General features: G+C 43.9%; 1 protein-coding gene across 1 annotated transcript in view; it reads left to right on the top strand.

Annotated features, from left to right (window-relative positions):
- The first annotated feature begins 12996 nt into the window (after positions 1-12996).
- The window catches only part of ANHX (anomalous homeobox), a 20062-nt gene continuing 19507 nt past the window's right edge, over positions 12997-13551 (top strand). The window contains exon 1 of the mRNA XM_008063051.1: positions 12997-13267. Coding sequence (XP_008061242.1) covers positions 13019-13267 — 249 coding nt within the window. The 5' untranslated portion in view covers positions 12997-13018. The remainder of the gene's footprint in view (positions 13268-13551) is intronic.

Below are 13551 nucleotides of genomic sequence, written 5' to 3'. Positions count from 1 at the left end.
CACCCCCAACTTCCACCCCAAGCTCCATCCTAAACTTGACCCCAACTGTCCTGATGCGGCATCTCAGCACTTCTTTCTCTGACCAGGACTTCCATTCAGAAACAACCCCAAGTCTGTGAAGGTATCTGGGCCTGCCATGAAGATGCTTCTGCAAAACAGACGGGGAAACACGGCCAAACGCCAAGCTCCCTCCTTTTATTCCTTTTCTTTTCTTTTTTTAATTCTTTCTTTTCTTTTCCTTTTTTTTTTTTTGAGCTCCTGGCCTCAGGCGATCCTCCTGCCTGGGCCTCCCTAAGCGTTAGGATTACAGGCAGGAGCTACTACGCAGGGCTCCCCACTTTTTTTTTCTTTTTTTTGTTTTGAGTTGGAGTCTCACTCTGTCGCCCAGACTGGAGGGCAGTGACCGCTCCCGGCCACCGCAGCCTCCACCTGCTGGGCTCCGGCCATCCTTCCGCCTCAGCCTTCCGAGTAGCCAGAATTACAGGCGCGCACTACCACGCCCGGCTAGTTTTTTGATTGATTGTAGAGATGAGGTCTCGCTGCCCAGGTGGGTCTCGAACCCGCGGGCTCAGGCCATCCACTCACTTCAGCCTCCCAAAGGCGCGGGATGACAGGCTGAGCCACCGAGCCCGGCTTCTCCCCACTTTTTCTCCTGCGGCCCCAGGTATCCCGAGAAGCAGACTCCAGATATAGTCTAAGCTTAGGAAAAAGACTAATAAATGGGAAACATACAATACTGATACAAACGTGCTCCTGGTTAAAGATGTAATCATGGACAACAACGGAAGGTCTAGAAAGGGTAGAAGTCATTATGTCTCTTCCCCAGAACGATCACACTAACTCTAAACTTTTGTTCACCTTATAATCTTAATATGTCAAACTTCTGCTTCTAGTCAATCAAAGATGATAACTATTTATTTATGTAAGCCAGGATCTCTGTCTCCCAAACTGAAGTGCAGTGGCACAATCATGCCTCAAAATATTGTCCTCGTGAAGTTGAGAATATTAGTGATGCACCATTTCTCTGAAAAAATTATTTCTGTAAAATGCATTTGTTAAAAGAATTTTTCTGTTTTTTGAGTCGGGGTCTCACTCTGCCACGCAGGCTGGAGTGTAGTGGTGCAGTCACAGCTCACTGCAGCCACAACCTTCTGGGTGCAGGTGATTCTTCCTGCCTCAGCCTCTTGAGTAGCTGGGGCTACACAGGTGTGCCCCACCAAACCAGGCTTTTTTTTCTGGTAGAAATGAGGTCTCACTATGTTGCCCAGGCTGGTCTCAAAATCCTGGGCTCAGGCAATCCTCCCATCTTGACCTCCCAAAGTGTTGGAATTACAGGCATGAGCCACCTCACTCAGGGATAGGTATTCTAATAAATACACTGCTTTATTTATTGTTAGAGTTTTCTGTTAGAGATCTTTATGAATTATTTCTCTTTTGTTCAAAATATCATTTTAAAAAGCACCAAAATGCTTTTGATTTCAAGCATTGTGTATTTCTTCAAGATTATATATAATTTCCAAGTGTTTAAAAAATATTATTTTGTGTGGGAAGTACCCTGATTTCATTTTATATTAACTTCATTTTATCACAATGCCCACTTTATCTCGATGTCTTTGGTGTTTATAAGGTAGTTTTTAGAGCAGATATGAGACTGTCTTGTGCTTGTATAACTCACAAAAAAAGTACATAAGCTTTGAACCATATTTTTTTTTTTTTTGAGTTGGAGTCTCACTCTGTGGACCAGGCTGGAGAGCAGTGGCACGCATGTTCACAGTCACCCCGTGAACCATATTTTAAAAGATTATCATGGCTGGACCAGTAGGTCATGAGTTCAAGACCAACCTGCACAACATAGTGAGATTACATCTCTACAAAAAAAGAAATTTAAAAATAGTTGGATGTGGTAGCATGCACTTGTGGTCCTAGTTACTTGGGAGGCTGAAGTGGGAGGATTGTTTGAGCCTCAGGAGTTTGAAGTTGCAGTGTACTATGACTGCAACACTGGACTCCAGCCTGGGCAATGAAGCAAGACCTTGTCTTTTAAAAAATGATAAAAATTTTTAAAAGAACAGCCAGTGCAATGGCTCATGCCTATAATCTGAACACTTGGGGAGACAAAGGCAGGCAGATTTCTTGAGCCCAGGAGTTCCAGACCAGCCTGGGCAACATAGCAAAATCTTGGCTCTACAAAACTTTTTTAAAAATTACCCTGGTGTGGTAGTGTGCACCTGTAGTCCCAGCTACTCTGGATGCTCAAGTGGAAGAATCACATGAGCCCAAGAAGTTGGGGCTGCCATGAGCCATGATCATTGTGAATGTGCCACTGCACTCCAGCCTGGGTGACAGAGTGAAATCTCAACTCAAACAAAATAAAAAAGGAATAAAAAGAAAAAAGTGGAGGTGACCTATCCCTTTACTTGCAATGACAGAAAGTAACTTTTTGATTAATGTAAAACTGTAATTAAAACATATGATACTTTCCAAATGTGAGAAAAAAATAACATGAATCACCAGACGAAACTTTCAATAACTATGAAAAATAATCCTATAAAAATTAAGATTATAGTCATGTTAATGTCACCGATGAAATGGAGATTTAAACTGCATGCACATTTTTTCTCTTTTGAAGAAGAAAATGAACTGTTAGCAAATATAAATGATTTACAGAAAGCTGCTACTGACTTGGCTCTTACATAGTCTAATGACTGAAGTCCTGTAGAAATTTTAGCTTGAATGGTTTTAAAATCATACCATATCAAATAGTTGGCATTTAAAAAATTACCATCTTGCTTCTACCTTCTAAAATTGATTCACAAATTGTGCTTAGAACAATCTCATTCAAATTAAAAAGAAGTTTTGGTGTGTGTGTGTGTGTGTGTGTGTGTGTGTGTGTGTGTGTACACACAGCTGTCCATTGCTACACATATAAAAAATACATATAAAAATTTTCTGAAAGATAAACAAAACTACAAAAAATGGAAAAGGAAATATAAATACGTTACATTGAGTAACTAAGGGTGGTATGAGGAGAAGTAAAAGATCTTCATGACAGTAGAATTCCAATAACTGTAGAAAAAAATCATGAAATTAGAAAATCACTCTCTGGCAATCACTGTTAGTAAAAATAGCTTCAGACAAAGATTATGAATGGATGCTAAAACGTGTAGAGATGATGTCAATATACAAAAGTCAACTGTATTTTCATATATTTGAAAAACAGAAAAGGGGGCTAAAAGTACCATAGACACTAACACCCAAAACTTTAAATGATTAGACATAAATCTAAAGATAGATGTGTAAGGTTTCTATGCAGAAAACTACAAAAAATTTCTTGAAATTAGAGAGTATTTGAAAGACTCCATATTGGTCGCAAACATTAACCAAATTCATCTGTAGATTCAACGTGATCCCAAGTAAAGTCCCAGTAGATACATTTTTGTGAAAATTAATTAGCTGATTCTAAAATTTATATGAAAATGCAAAGGGCCAAAAATAGCCCAAAGAGAAAAAAAAATTAAATAGTACCTACTGCATATAAAGACATATCATGATTTAAAGATATATCATGATTCGCCAAGTTGCGAATATATATGATGTCAATATATTTTATAAAGCCAGATGAACAGACAAATGGCACACATCAGAGAACCCAGAAACATGCCTACACATGTACCGAGTTCTGATTTAAGACAAAAGATACTCTCTTCAATAAACAGACTAAGTAAAAAATAAATAAACAAAATAGGTTAGGTAAATTGGATATTCATATGGAAAAATGTAAACATTGACACTGTGTACCTCACACCACATACCAGGATTATTTTCCAAAGAATTGTATGATTAAAGGGAAACATCACAGAGCTCCTAGAAGAAAACATGGCAGATTTTTTACAGCACTGGAGAAGGTAAGGATTTATTAAATAGAATACAAAATCATCAACTAGAAAATAATATACAATAAATCAGAGTTCACTAAAATTAAGGTTTTCTGTTTCAACAAAAGACATCTTTAAGAAATGAAGATAATCCAATGGCTGGGAAAATGCATTTTCATTTATTTGCCAAAGAACTTAGATTCAAAATTTATAAAACAAAACTCCGAAAAGTCCATAAGGAAAAGTAAGACAAGCCAAGATAAAATGGGCAAAAAACTTGAGCAAGCACTTCACACAGAAAAGGGTGGCCAAATGGACAATATACATATAAAAATATGCCCATCATCATCAATCATAAGGAATACAAACAAAATCTTTAGTGATGTACCACTACACATCCTCCATAATGGGCAAAATTAAGACTGGCAATATCAAGTACTAGGAAGGATGTGGAGGAATTCAAACTCTCATACATGGCCAGAGGAAGTGTGAAATTGTACAGCTGGAATTTTGGAAAACGGTTTGACAACTTCTTCTAAAACTAAAAATATGTCTACACTATAATTCAGCATTTTCTTTTTTTTTTTTTTTTCGAGTTGGAGTCTCACTCTGTCACCCAGACTGGAGTGCAGTGGCCGCTCCCAGCCACGGCAGCCTCAACCTGCTGGGCTCCGGCGATCCTTCCGCCTCAGCCTTCCGAGTAGCCGGAATACAGGCACGCGCTACCACATCCAGCTAGTTTTTTTTTTATTTATTTATTGTAGAGATGAGGTCTCACCAAGTTGCCCAAGCGGGTTTCGAACCCGCAGGCTCAGGCAACCCACTCACCTCAACCTCCCAAAGCATCACAGGCTGAGCCACCGAGTCCGGCTTAATTCAGCATTTTCATTTCTAGGTGCATACCCATGATAAATGAGTATATATGTCCACTAAAAATATCTTACAAGAATACTCATAGCATTTTTATCATTGATATACAAACTGCAAGCAATTCAAATGTTCACTAGTTGAACAAATAAACTATTTGTGGTATATTATAACAACAGAATTCTATACCACAATAAGAAGTAATGAACTACCTATATATGCCACAGCATACATGAATCTCAAAACACTCTGTTGAGCAAAAGAAGCCAGAATCAAAAGAATACATACTATACTACTTCACTTATGTGAAATTTAAGAAAAGGCAAAACTAATCTATGGCAATAAAAGCCAAAACAATGGTTGTCTTTGGGACACAATTCCTGGAGGGGGCATATTAATGTCTGTTAGGATGCTATCTTGATCTGAGTGAAAGTGTATGTTTCCATTTATATCCAGTGCAAAGAAAGGCAAAGCCAACCTATGATGATTTAAGCAGAAGACTGCTAATGCTTGGAAGTTTCTGGCTAGAAATGGGCCTGAGAGAGCCTTCATGTATCCTAGAAATGGTGATAACACAAGTATATAGGTATATGAAAAATCAGAGGTATACACTTTAAGATGTGTCCACTTTATTGTATGTGAAGTTCTACTCCAATAGAAAAAAAAAATACACAGAATCTAAATCTTGGCAAGGCTCAGTGGCTCACCCTGTAATCTCAGCAATCTGGGAGGCCAAGGCAAGTGGATTGTCTGAGCCCGCAGGTTCAAGATCAGCCCAGGCAACTTGATGAGACCTCATCTCTACAATAAATCAAAAATTAGTTGGGCATGGTAGCACGCACCTGTGATTCTGGCAACTTGGAAGGCGACAGAGTGAGACTCAGACTCAAAAAAAGAATCTAAATCTTTATCATTCAGATTTTTCACAATGTACTTTTATTTTCTTGGGCTTATTATTTCCAGTCAACTTTCCACATGTAATGTTATGCTAATTTAAAATGATCTGATTAAATATATTTTACTGATCATTCAATCATCCTCTTAACAACAGAAATGCATAAATAAATCAAATTTTTCCTAACCTACATGGGGTAGGCAGGATAAGATGTAAGAGGATTGATTCCTCAAAAGCAGGGACTATCATTCATCTCTGTCAGTGCCTAGTATGGTTCTAGAACACAGAAGCATCAGAAAAGTTGGCAGAAGGATGATAGAATGTAGATTACCTTGAGACTTCCTTCCTTCTTTCCCCAGCTCCAACTCAGCATGCTGCTGGATAACATGAGAACGCAGCAGACACCAAAGCCCTCTGCCTTCTGGGAGGCATGCCTTGTGGCAGGAAGCCTGTGTCTCAGAGGCACTGGGTCATGTGGAAAAAGGCACACACTTTGGAGTCTATGGTTTGAATTTCCCCTCCAAAACTCATGCTGAAACTTAATTCCCAATGTGGCAATGTTGAGAAGCATGACTTTTAAGAGGTGATTGAATGAGGACTCTGCTGTCACGAATGGATTGATCTATTCATGGATTAATAGAATTACGGGTGAATAAATGAATGGGTTATGGAGAGGGACTGGTGGCTTTATAAGAAGAGGAAGAGGGACCTGAGCTAGCACAATGCCACATTCAGTCCCTTCCTCATGTGATGCCCTGGTCTGTCTTGGGACCCTGCAGAGAGCACCCACCAATAAGAAGACCCTCACCAGGCACAGCCCCTCACCCTTGGACTTTTCAGTTACCAAAACTGTAAGAAATTTTGTTTCTTATAAATCATCTACTTGCAGGTATTCTATTATAAGCAACAGAAAACAGATGAATACAGAGCCAAATGGGCATGGGTTGGAACTCAAATCCACCTTTACCAGCTCAATGACTCTAGATCAGTAACTTCAACTCTCAGATGGGCATTTCTGCCACTTTGAAAGGACAGCAGAACATCCACCTCACCGAGTCATGGTGAGCATGAGGTGACCTGAGCATGCTGCTTGCCACATACTCTCAACAAATAGTACTTGTGCTCTACATCCCCATTCCCCCCACCCTGCAGCTGACTTACAACCAGAGGGAAGAAGAGATCGTCGCTTGTGAAGAGCCTCAGGCAAAAGGAAAAGCCAATCATATTTGTTCTGTCTCATTTAACATTTTGATATACTGTTCATTATGGACTCCTTGGTATATGTTTTGATTCTTTTTTTTTTTTTCTGAGTTGGAGTCTCACTCTGTCACCCAGACTGGAGTGCAGTGGCACACTCACGCCAACCCCAGTGTGGACCTGCTGGGCTCCAGCAATCCTTGCGCCTCAGCCTTCCAAGAAGCTGAAACCACAGGCGTGCGCTACCACGCCTGGCTAAATTTCTTTTTATTTATTGCAGAGACGAGGTCTCACCGAGTTGTCCGAGCTGGTCTCAAACTCATGGACTTAGGCAATCCACTCGCCTTGGTCTCCCAAAGTGCTGGGATTACAGGTTGAGCCACCGGGCCCAGTCTATGTTTTGATTTTTAAACAAAATTGCATTAAAACATTATTTATCATCTGTCGGGGGATGGGAAAACACTTCTTATCTACAGGGTGCCTGAATGAAACATCATTGTACACCTAACCCTTAACTGTACCCCACAAAACCATAATAAAAAATACTGATTAATGAAAAAACAAAACAAACAAAAAAAAACATTATTTATCTTTATTACCGAATTTTTTGACGCCTCACTTGCTTCAACCTAGTCCCAGTCTTATTTGGGAGAAAAATTACCTGGGGCACATGGCCTACGGCTTACAGATGCAGACTCCAGGAAGTTGGGACCACCACCTGCTGGGTCATTGTCCTTAAGGGTGCGCCTAGAAGAAGAAGGCCTGTCCTGGGGGAGGTCTGGACCATGACCCAGAGAAGGGTACTGCCAGACTTTGTCCCACAGAAATGTCTCCTTCAGTTAGAGGTACAGTCAGCCTCATAGGAGCTTGTGAAAGAACAGCTTTTGATCCTCTGAGCAGGGCTGTCCGTCTGAATTGCTTTTGTTACAGCAAAAAAAAAGGGATCATTCTTTTTTTATCTATATTTTTTATGATGATATTGTGGGGTACGGTTAAGGGTTAGGTATACAAATATGCTTCATTCAGGCACCCTTGTTGATACGCGGTGTCTCCTCATCCCCAGACAGATATTTGCTACCATTAATCCCATCTCCCTTCCCCTCCCCCCCCATAGTTTTCCCCCACTGTCAGTCATTTTCTTATGGTAATACATTGGATGATCAAGGTCCACTATATGAGGGAGAACATGTGATACCAAGATCTTAGTTTCTCTGAGAGGTCACTCAGTATTATAGACTCTAGTTCCATCCACGTTGCTGCGAAATTCATGATTTTTTTCTTTTTGATGGCTGCGTAGTATTCCATCGTGTATATGTACCACATTTTTTAAATCCAGTTCTCTTTTGATAGACAGCATGGTTGCTATTGTGAACAGTGCTGCGATTAACATACATGTGCAGGTATCTTTTTTATAGAGTGACTTGAGTTCTTCAGGGTATATTCCCAGTAGGGGGATTGTGGGGTCATATGGGAGGTCAATAATTAGAGCTTTTAGGAATCGCCATACTGTTTTCCACAGAGGATGTACTAGTTTGCACTCCCACCAACAGTGTAGAAGTGTAGGGATCATTCTTAATCCTCTCTAGATAAGTCTGCTGTGGGAGGGGAGTGCTGTGCATTGATGATCCTGTCTTCCTGTTCTCTGCCTTCTAAGGACTCTGTTTGCCTCCCAGAAAAAAGGAAGGACTGACAAAACACTCAAGTTCTATGTTCCTTCTGTCCTTCACGAAATTTTACCCAGGATGTCAGGCACCCCGCCTCTTCTCCTGCCAGCATGTTTCCCAGAAGACTGGCTCTCGGTTATTTTGTGTTCCCATGGGAGAGGCCCAGAGGACTGATCCCCAACAGCTATGAACTTCTAATATGCAGAAAGATATTTGACAAATCTCCTGAGAACTACTTACTCCAGGGCCATGGGGCAGGGCAGATGGGGCAGGATGCCCTCAGGGCAGCCCCCAGTGATAAAGGTCATTTCTTGGCTAGAAGAAAGGAGTTCAGGGTGAAGCAGAGGTTCTTAGGAGGCTGAGCTAAAAGGTCTTCCAGCTTTCCGTGGATCTAGAGGAAAAAAAAAGTTTTCAGCTAATTTTGATGAGGAAAATAGAATACAAAAATTGGCAGGAAATTTCTGAAAAAGAAATGCAATGGGGGGGAACTTACTAGATTAAGAATGTATTAAAAACAAACTATGTGTACAGGAAACAAAATTATGATAATGATGAAGATAGCACTGATTGAGTACTGACTTATCTCAAACCCGAAGGAAGAGGTCCTATTATTATCCTCATTTTAGCAAATGGGAGAGAGGGTCAAACCTGCACAAGATCAGATAGCTATTAACTGAACTGGGAGTCTATCCCAGGTAGCCTGGGTCCAGGAGGAAATAGAAAGTCTAGAAATAGTTGGAAAGTATGCCATAAGATGCATTACGTGTTAATGACTGTATTTCGCATTAGAGAGCATGGAGAAAAAGGGGAGACAACCTGTATTTACAAATAGGCATCGGTTACTTACATTTTGGCACTAACTCTTGTTGGAAGATCAAGCTTCCATTAAAGGTAAAGCTTATAGCCAGGCACAGCTCATGTCTGTATTATTTTGGGAGGCCAAGGTGGAAGGACTACATGAGCCCAGGAGTTCTAAGTTGCAGTGAGCCATGATTATACCACTGCATTCCAACCTGGATGACACAGTGAGACCATCACTCAAAAAAAAAGCAAAGCTTATAAAGGATTTGTTCTGATAATACTTGTAATTTAAATGCCAAAGTGCTTAAGTTAAGACTGTAGATCTTTTTTTTCTAACCAAGTAAACAGTGGAATACAAAAGGAATCTGTAACTAGCTGGGATAATTCGTTGTAAACACTACCATATGTGGACCAATCAAGAATATAGACTTTTGTGCTCACTTCTGCAGCATATATACTAAAACTGAAATGATAGAGAAGATAGCATGGCCTCTGCACAAGGATGACATGCAAATCGCGAAGTGTTCCATAACAAAAGAAAATAGAGGCCGGGCTCAGTGACTCAGCCTATAATCCCAACACTTTGAGAGGCCGAGGCCAGTGTATGGCCTAAGCTTGTGGGTTCGAGACCAGCCTGGGCAACTTGGTGAGACCTTGTTTCTACAATAAATCAAAAATTAGCCAGGCATGGTAGCACACGCCTGTAGTTCCGGCTCCTTGCAAGGCTGAGGTGGAAGGATCACCAGAGCCCAGCAGGTGGACGCTGGGGTGGGTGGCCATGAGCATGCCACTGCACTCCAGCCTGGGCGATGGAGTAAGACTCCAACTCAAAGAAAAAAAAAAGAGAGAATGTAGACTTTCAAGTATAACCATTAAGGGAGGCCAGCTACTGGCAGACAGCCTCTAGAAAATGTTTTAAAATTCACTCTGATGGCTGAAGACTGTAATCCCAGCACTTTGGGAGGCCAAGATGAGAGGATTGCCTGAGCTCAGGGGTTTGAGACAAGCCCGGGCAACTTGGTGAGCCTTTGTCTCTAAAATATATCAAAAAATTAGCCAGGTATGGTAGTGTGCACCTGTAGTTCCAACTCCTTGGAAGGCTGAGGTGGAAGGATCGCCTGAGCCCAGCAGGAGGACGCTGGGGTGGCCGTGAGCATGCCACTGCACTCTAGCCTGGGTGACAGAGTGAGACTCTGACTCAAGAAAAAAAAATTCACTCTGAGGCAGATTAGGAGGCTCAGAGGACAATGTTTGTAGTCAGTAGCTTCTTACTTGGGACATATTGATTGTTCAGCAAATGGCAACAACAACAAAAAGTAACTGATTTTATTTTTTATTTTATTTTTTTTTAAAGCAACTGATTTTAAAACAACAAATTAGGGAAATAAAATTTGTTGAATTCAGCTCAGTGCTGTGGCACATACCTATAGTCTCAGCTACTTGGGAGGCTGAGGCAGGAGGATCCCTTGAGGAGTCAGAGAACAGCCTGGGCAACATAGAAATACCTCATCTCTAAAAAAATAAAAATCCATAAAAATTAAAAATGTGTGGAAATTATTTAAATTTAATAATATAGGTACTTGGACACTTTAGGTCCCAGTGAGCTTTTAAATTCGCTGATGCTTAGTGTGTAAAGAGCAATTAAGAATAGGGTCCTGTCGTATTCTCCTGTCGTAAGAACACGCCATCTAGTCTGTTTTCCACCCACATCAGAGTGGCTCAGACCTCAGAATACTGGGTCGCTCAGTGCTTCTGGCCAACCCTGTTGTCCTGTTTTCTCTTTCTTGAAAAGAAAGTTAAAAATAGAAGTCCAGACAATTATTTCATAAAAATTAGAAAATGTGCATAAGCACAAAGAAGAAAACTAAAGCATCGGAGAAGAAATACTAAAAAATAATAATTCTATCACCCAAGGCCAACCAGGGTTTAACAATATGGCATACTGACATACTTTCCAAACAGGCTCATATTCCTCGCCATCTTATAACACACCATTTTTGTCGGACAATGTACCGTGATCATAAGTCAGGTTGTAAGCATTTTTCCCTAGAACAATTATCCTTCCAGGAGCCCATCCTCTGTCTGAACTGAGGTTTATTTAGTGAATCTTCCACCAGATTTTTCGATTGTTTCCAAATTTTCACTGTAACACATACTATTTATCTTTCTGCCCAAGTCTTCTGCATAGGTATATGCATATGCTGTGATGTCCGTGAACATTTTCTTCCTTCTACTTAGACCAGGACCACCTTTCAAAACGAACCCAAAGTCTTCTTGGTCTGACATTTCCAGAGCACCTTCCAAGCTTACTGCATAAAATACCTTACAAAACGGTGAACTCAAGGGGAGAGGCTGCAGCAATTTCCGAACCGTCTTTGACCAGGTCAGCCAAGACCCTCCCCCAGCTCCCCAGGGCCTCCCCATTGTGCCCAGAACCTGCAGGCCCGGGATCCTACAGACGAGGTCAGCCTGAAGCCGGGGGGCTCTAAGCTCTCCCCCAGAGGCCGGGCCCGGCCGGGTCGGGCCCCCGCGAGAGACTGACCTCTGAACTCTGCTCAAACCAGCAGCACTCCCCCGGGCCCAGGAATGAGGGGTCCGCCCCTGGGGCTGCAACCCCCGCAGGACTTTGGCTCCGCCTACACCAGGGCGGGCGGAGTGGGGTCAGTCACGGGTCACGGCTGCCGAGCGGGGGTCACTGCGCCCCTCCCCCGAGCCCGCCCAGCCCACTCCTTGGCGTCCGATCCCGCGGCACCCTCGGACCCCCAGGGCCCCTGGGTCCTCCCGGACATCACGGACTCCACGGACTCCGAGGTCCCCCGGACCCTACGGAATCCCCCGCACTCCCCCTAAACCTCCCGGAGGTGGGGTCGTCGGATGGGGCCTCGCCAGGATTGGCCGCCACCTGGATACTTTGTAGCGCCAGTGCCTTCCGCGCTGCCCCTTGGCGCCTCCTCGCCTCGCCCCAAGGGTCAGCTGGCTCGGAGAGCTGGGCGGGGCCGAGTGGGGCCTGCAGAGCTGAGAGTCGAGCTGCCCGGACCCGGGGCCCCAGGACAGTCTCAACCTCCACAGGCAGCCGTGCGCCCTGAAAGGTAGGGGGGTGCTGGACCATGGGTGGGGGGGGACTGTTGCAGTCTGGAAACCCAGCAGAACCCCCTCCCTCAATGAAGTATTGGCCAACGCAGGCTCTCTGGCTGTTCAAAATGAGTGTGTGGACGTGGGGTTGAATGGAAGGCCGTGGCATCCAGCTGGCAGACGGTGGGAACCTCTGGTGAACCCCACCACAAGGTCCCTGCCCAGGGGAAGAGTGAGGTGAAACATTACAACTTGTGTCTGAGCCTGGAGGAAGGGAAAGGCAAGGGCAAGACGAGAAAACCGGGCGGGGGTCTGTGGACAGGGCCCCAGGGAGTCAGATGGAAGGTTCGAGACAAGAGGCGAGCTGTTGAACACGGCACCCGGCTCGGGGCTTCGAGCACAATCAAGTTCATGAAGGACTCAGCTACTTGGGGGGATTCGACGTTGTGTGTCCTAGAGGGTGTGTGATGTGGCCTGACCTTTCTCAGGATGTGTGACCTCTCACTGCTCCTACCTCGAATGCGTCCACCGCTCGACGGCCATGGTCTAACTGCTTCAGGGAGTGGCTGGAGGATGAATGGACAGAAAGGATGTGATCAGTACTGACTGTTCTCTGTGTTGGCAGAGCGACCCCGACCTGACGTGGGATGCAGAGCTTCATGACTCTGCTAAGAGAGCATGGGGACAGCTGCCCACCCCCGAAGGAGCTGGTGACCCTCACAGGCAGGCTGTGCCGGGACCTCCAGGATGACTTGGCTGAGGTGCAGCCTTTGGTTGCGGCCATTCTGGACAGCCAGCTCCGCTTGTACTTCCTGGACAACGCAGACGTGGCCCTGGTGTGCGCCCGTGTCCTGGACCAGCAGGAGCAGCAGCAGGCGGCCTGCCGGCTCCTGGAGGTAGGACTGAGCGCAGGAGTAGGGTGCAGAGAGGGGGTGGGAGGGGTGGCAACTCCTCACTGCAGCGTTCGCCATCCCCGGTGCCCCAGAAGTGCCTGGGAGTTGCCAGAACCTGCCGGCCCAAGGCCCACACCAGCGACTCGGGAAGATATGGGGGATATTTTATATAAGCTTAGTCAGGAGGATTCCTTCTCACTTTACTAAGCTCTTTTTTCTGAGTTGGAGTCTCACTCGGTCGCCCAGACCGGAGTGCAGTGGCCGCTCCCGGCCACCGCAGCCTCGAC

Source organism: Carlito syrichta, unplaced genomic scaffold (assembly GCF_000164805.1).
Source record: "Carlito syrichta isolate Samal-C Ts95f unplaced genomic scaffold, Tarsius_syrichta-2.0.1 Scaffold306507, whole genome shotgun sequence".
NCBI classification, from domain to species: Eukaryota; Metazoa; Chordata; class Mammalia; order Primates; family Tarsiidae; genus Carlito; species Carlito syrichta.
Note: the sequence above shows the minus strand (reverse complement) of the source record. Positions and strands in the feature narration are given on the sequence as shown.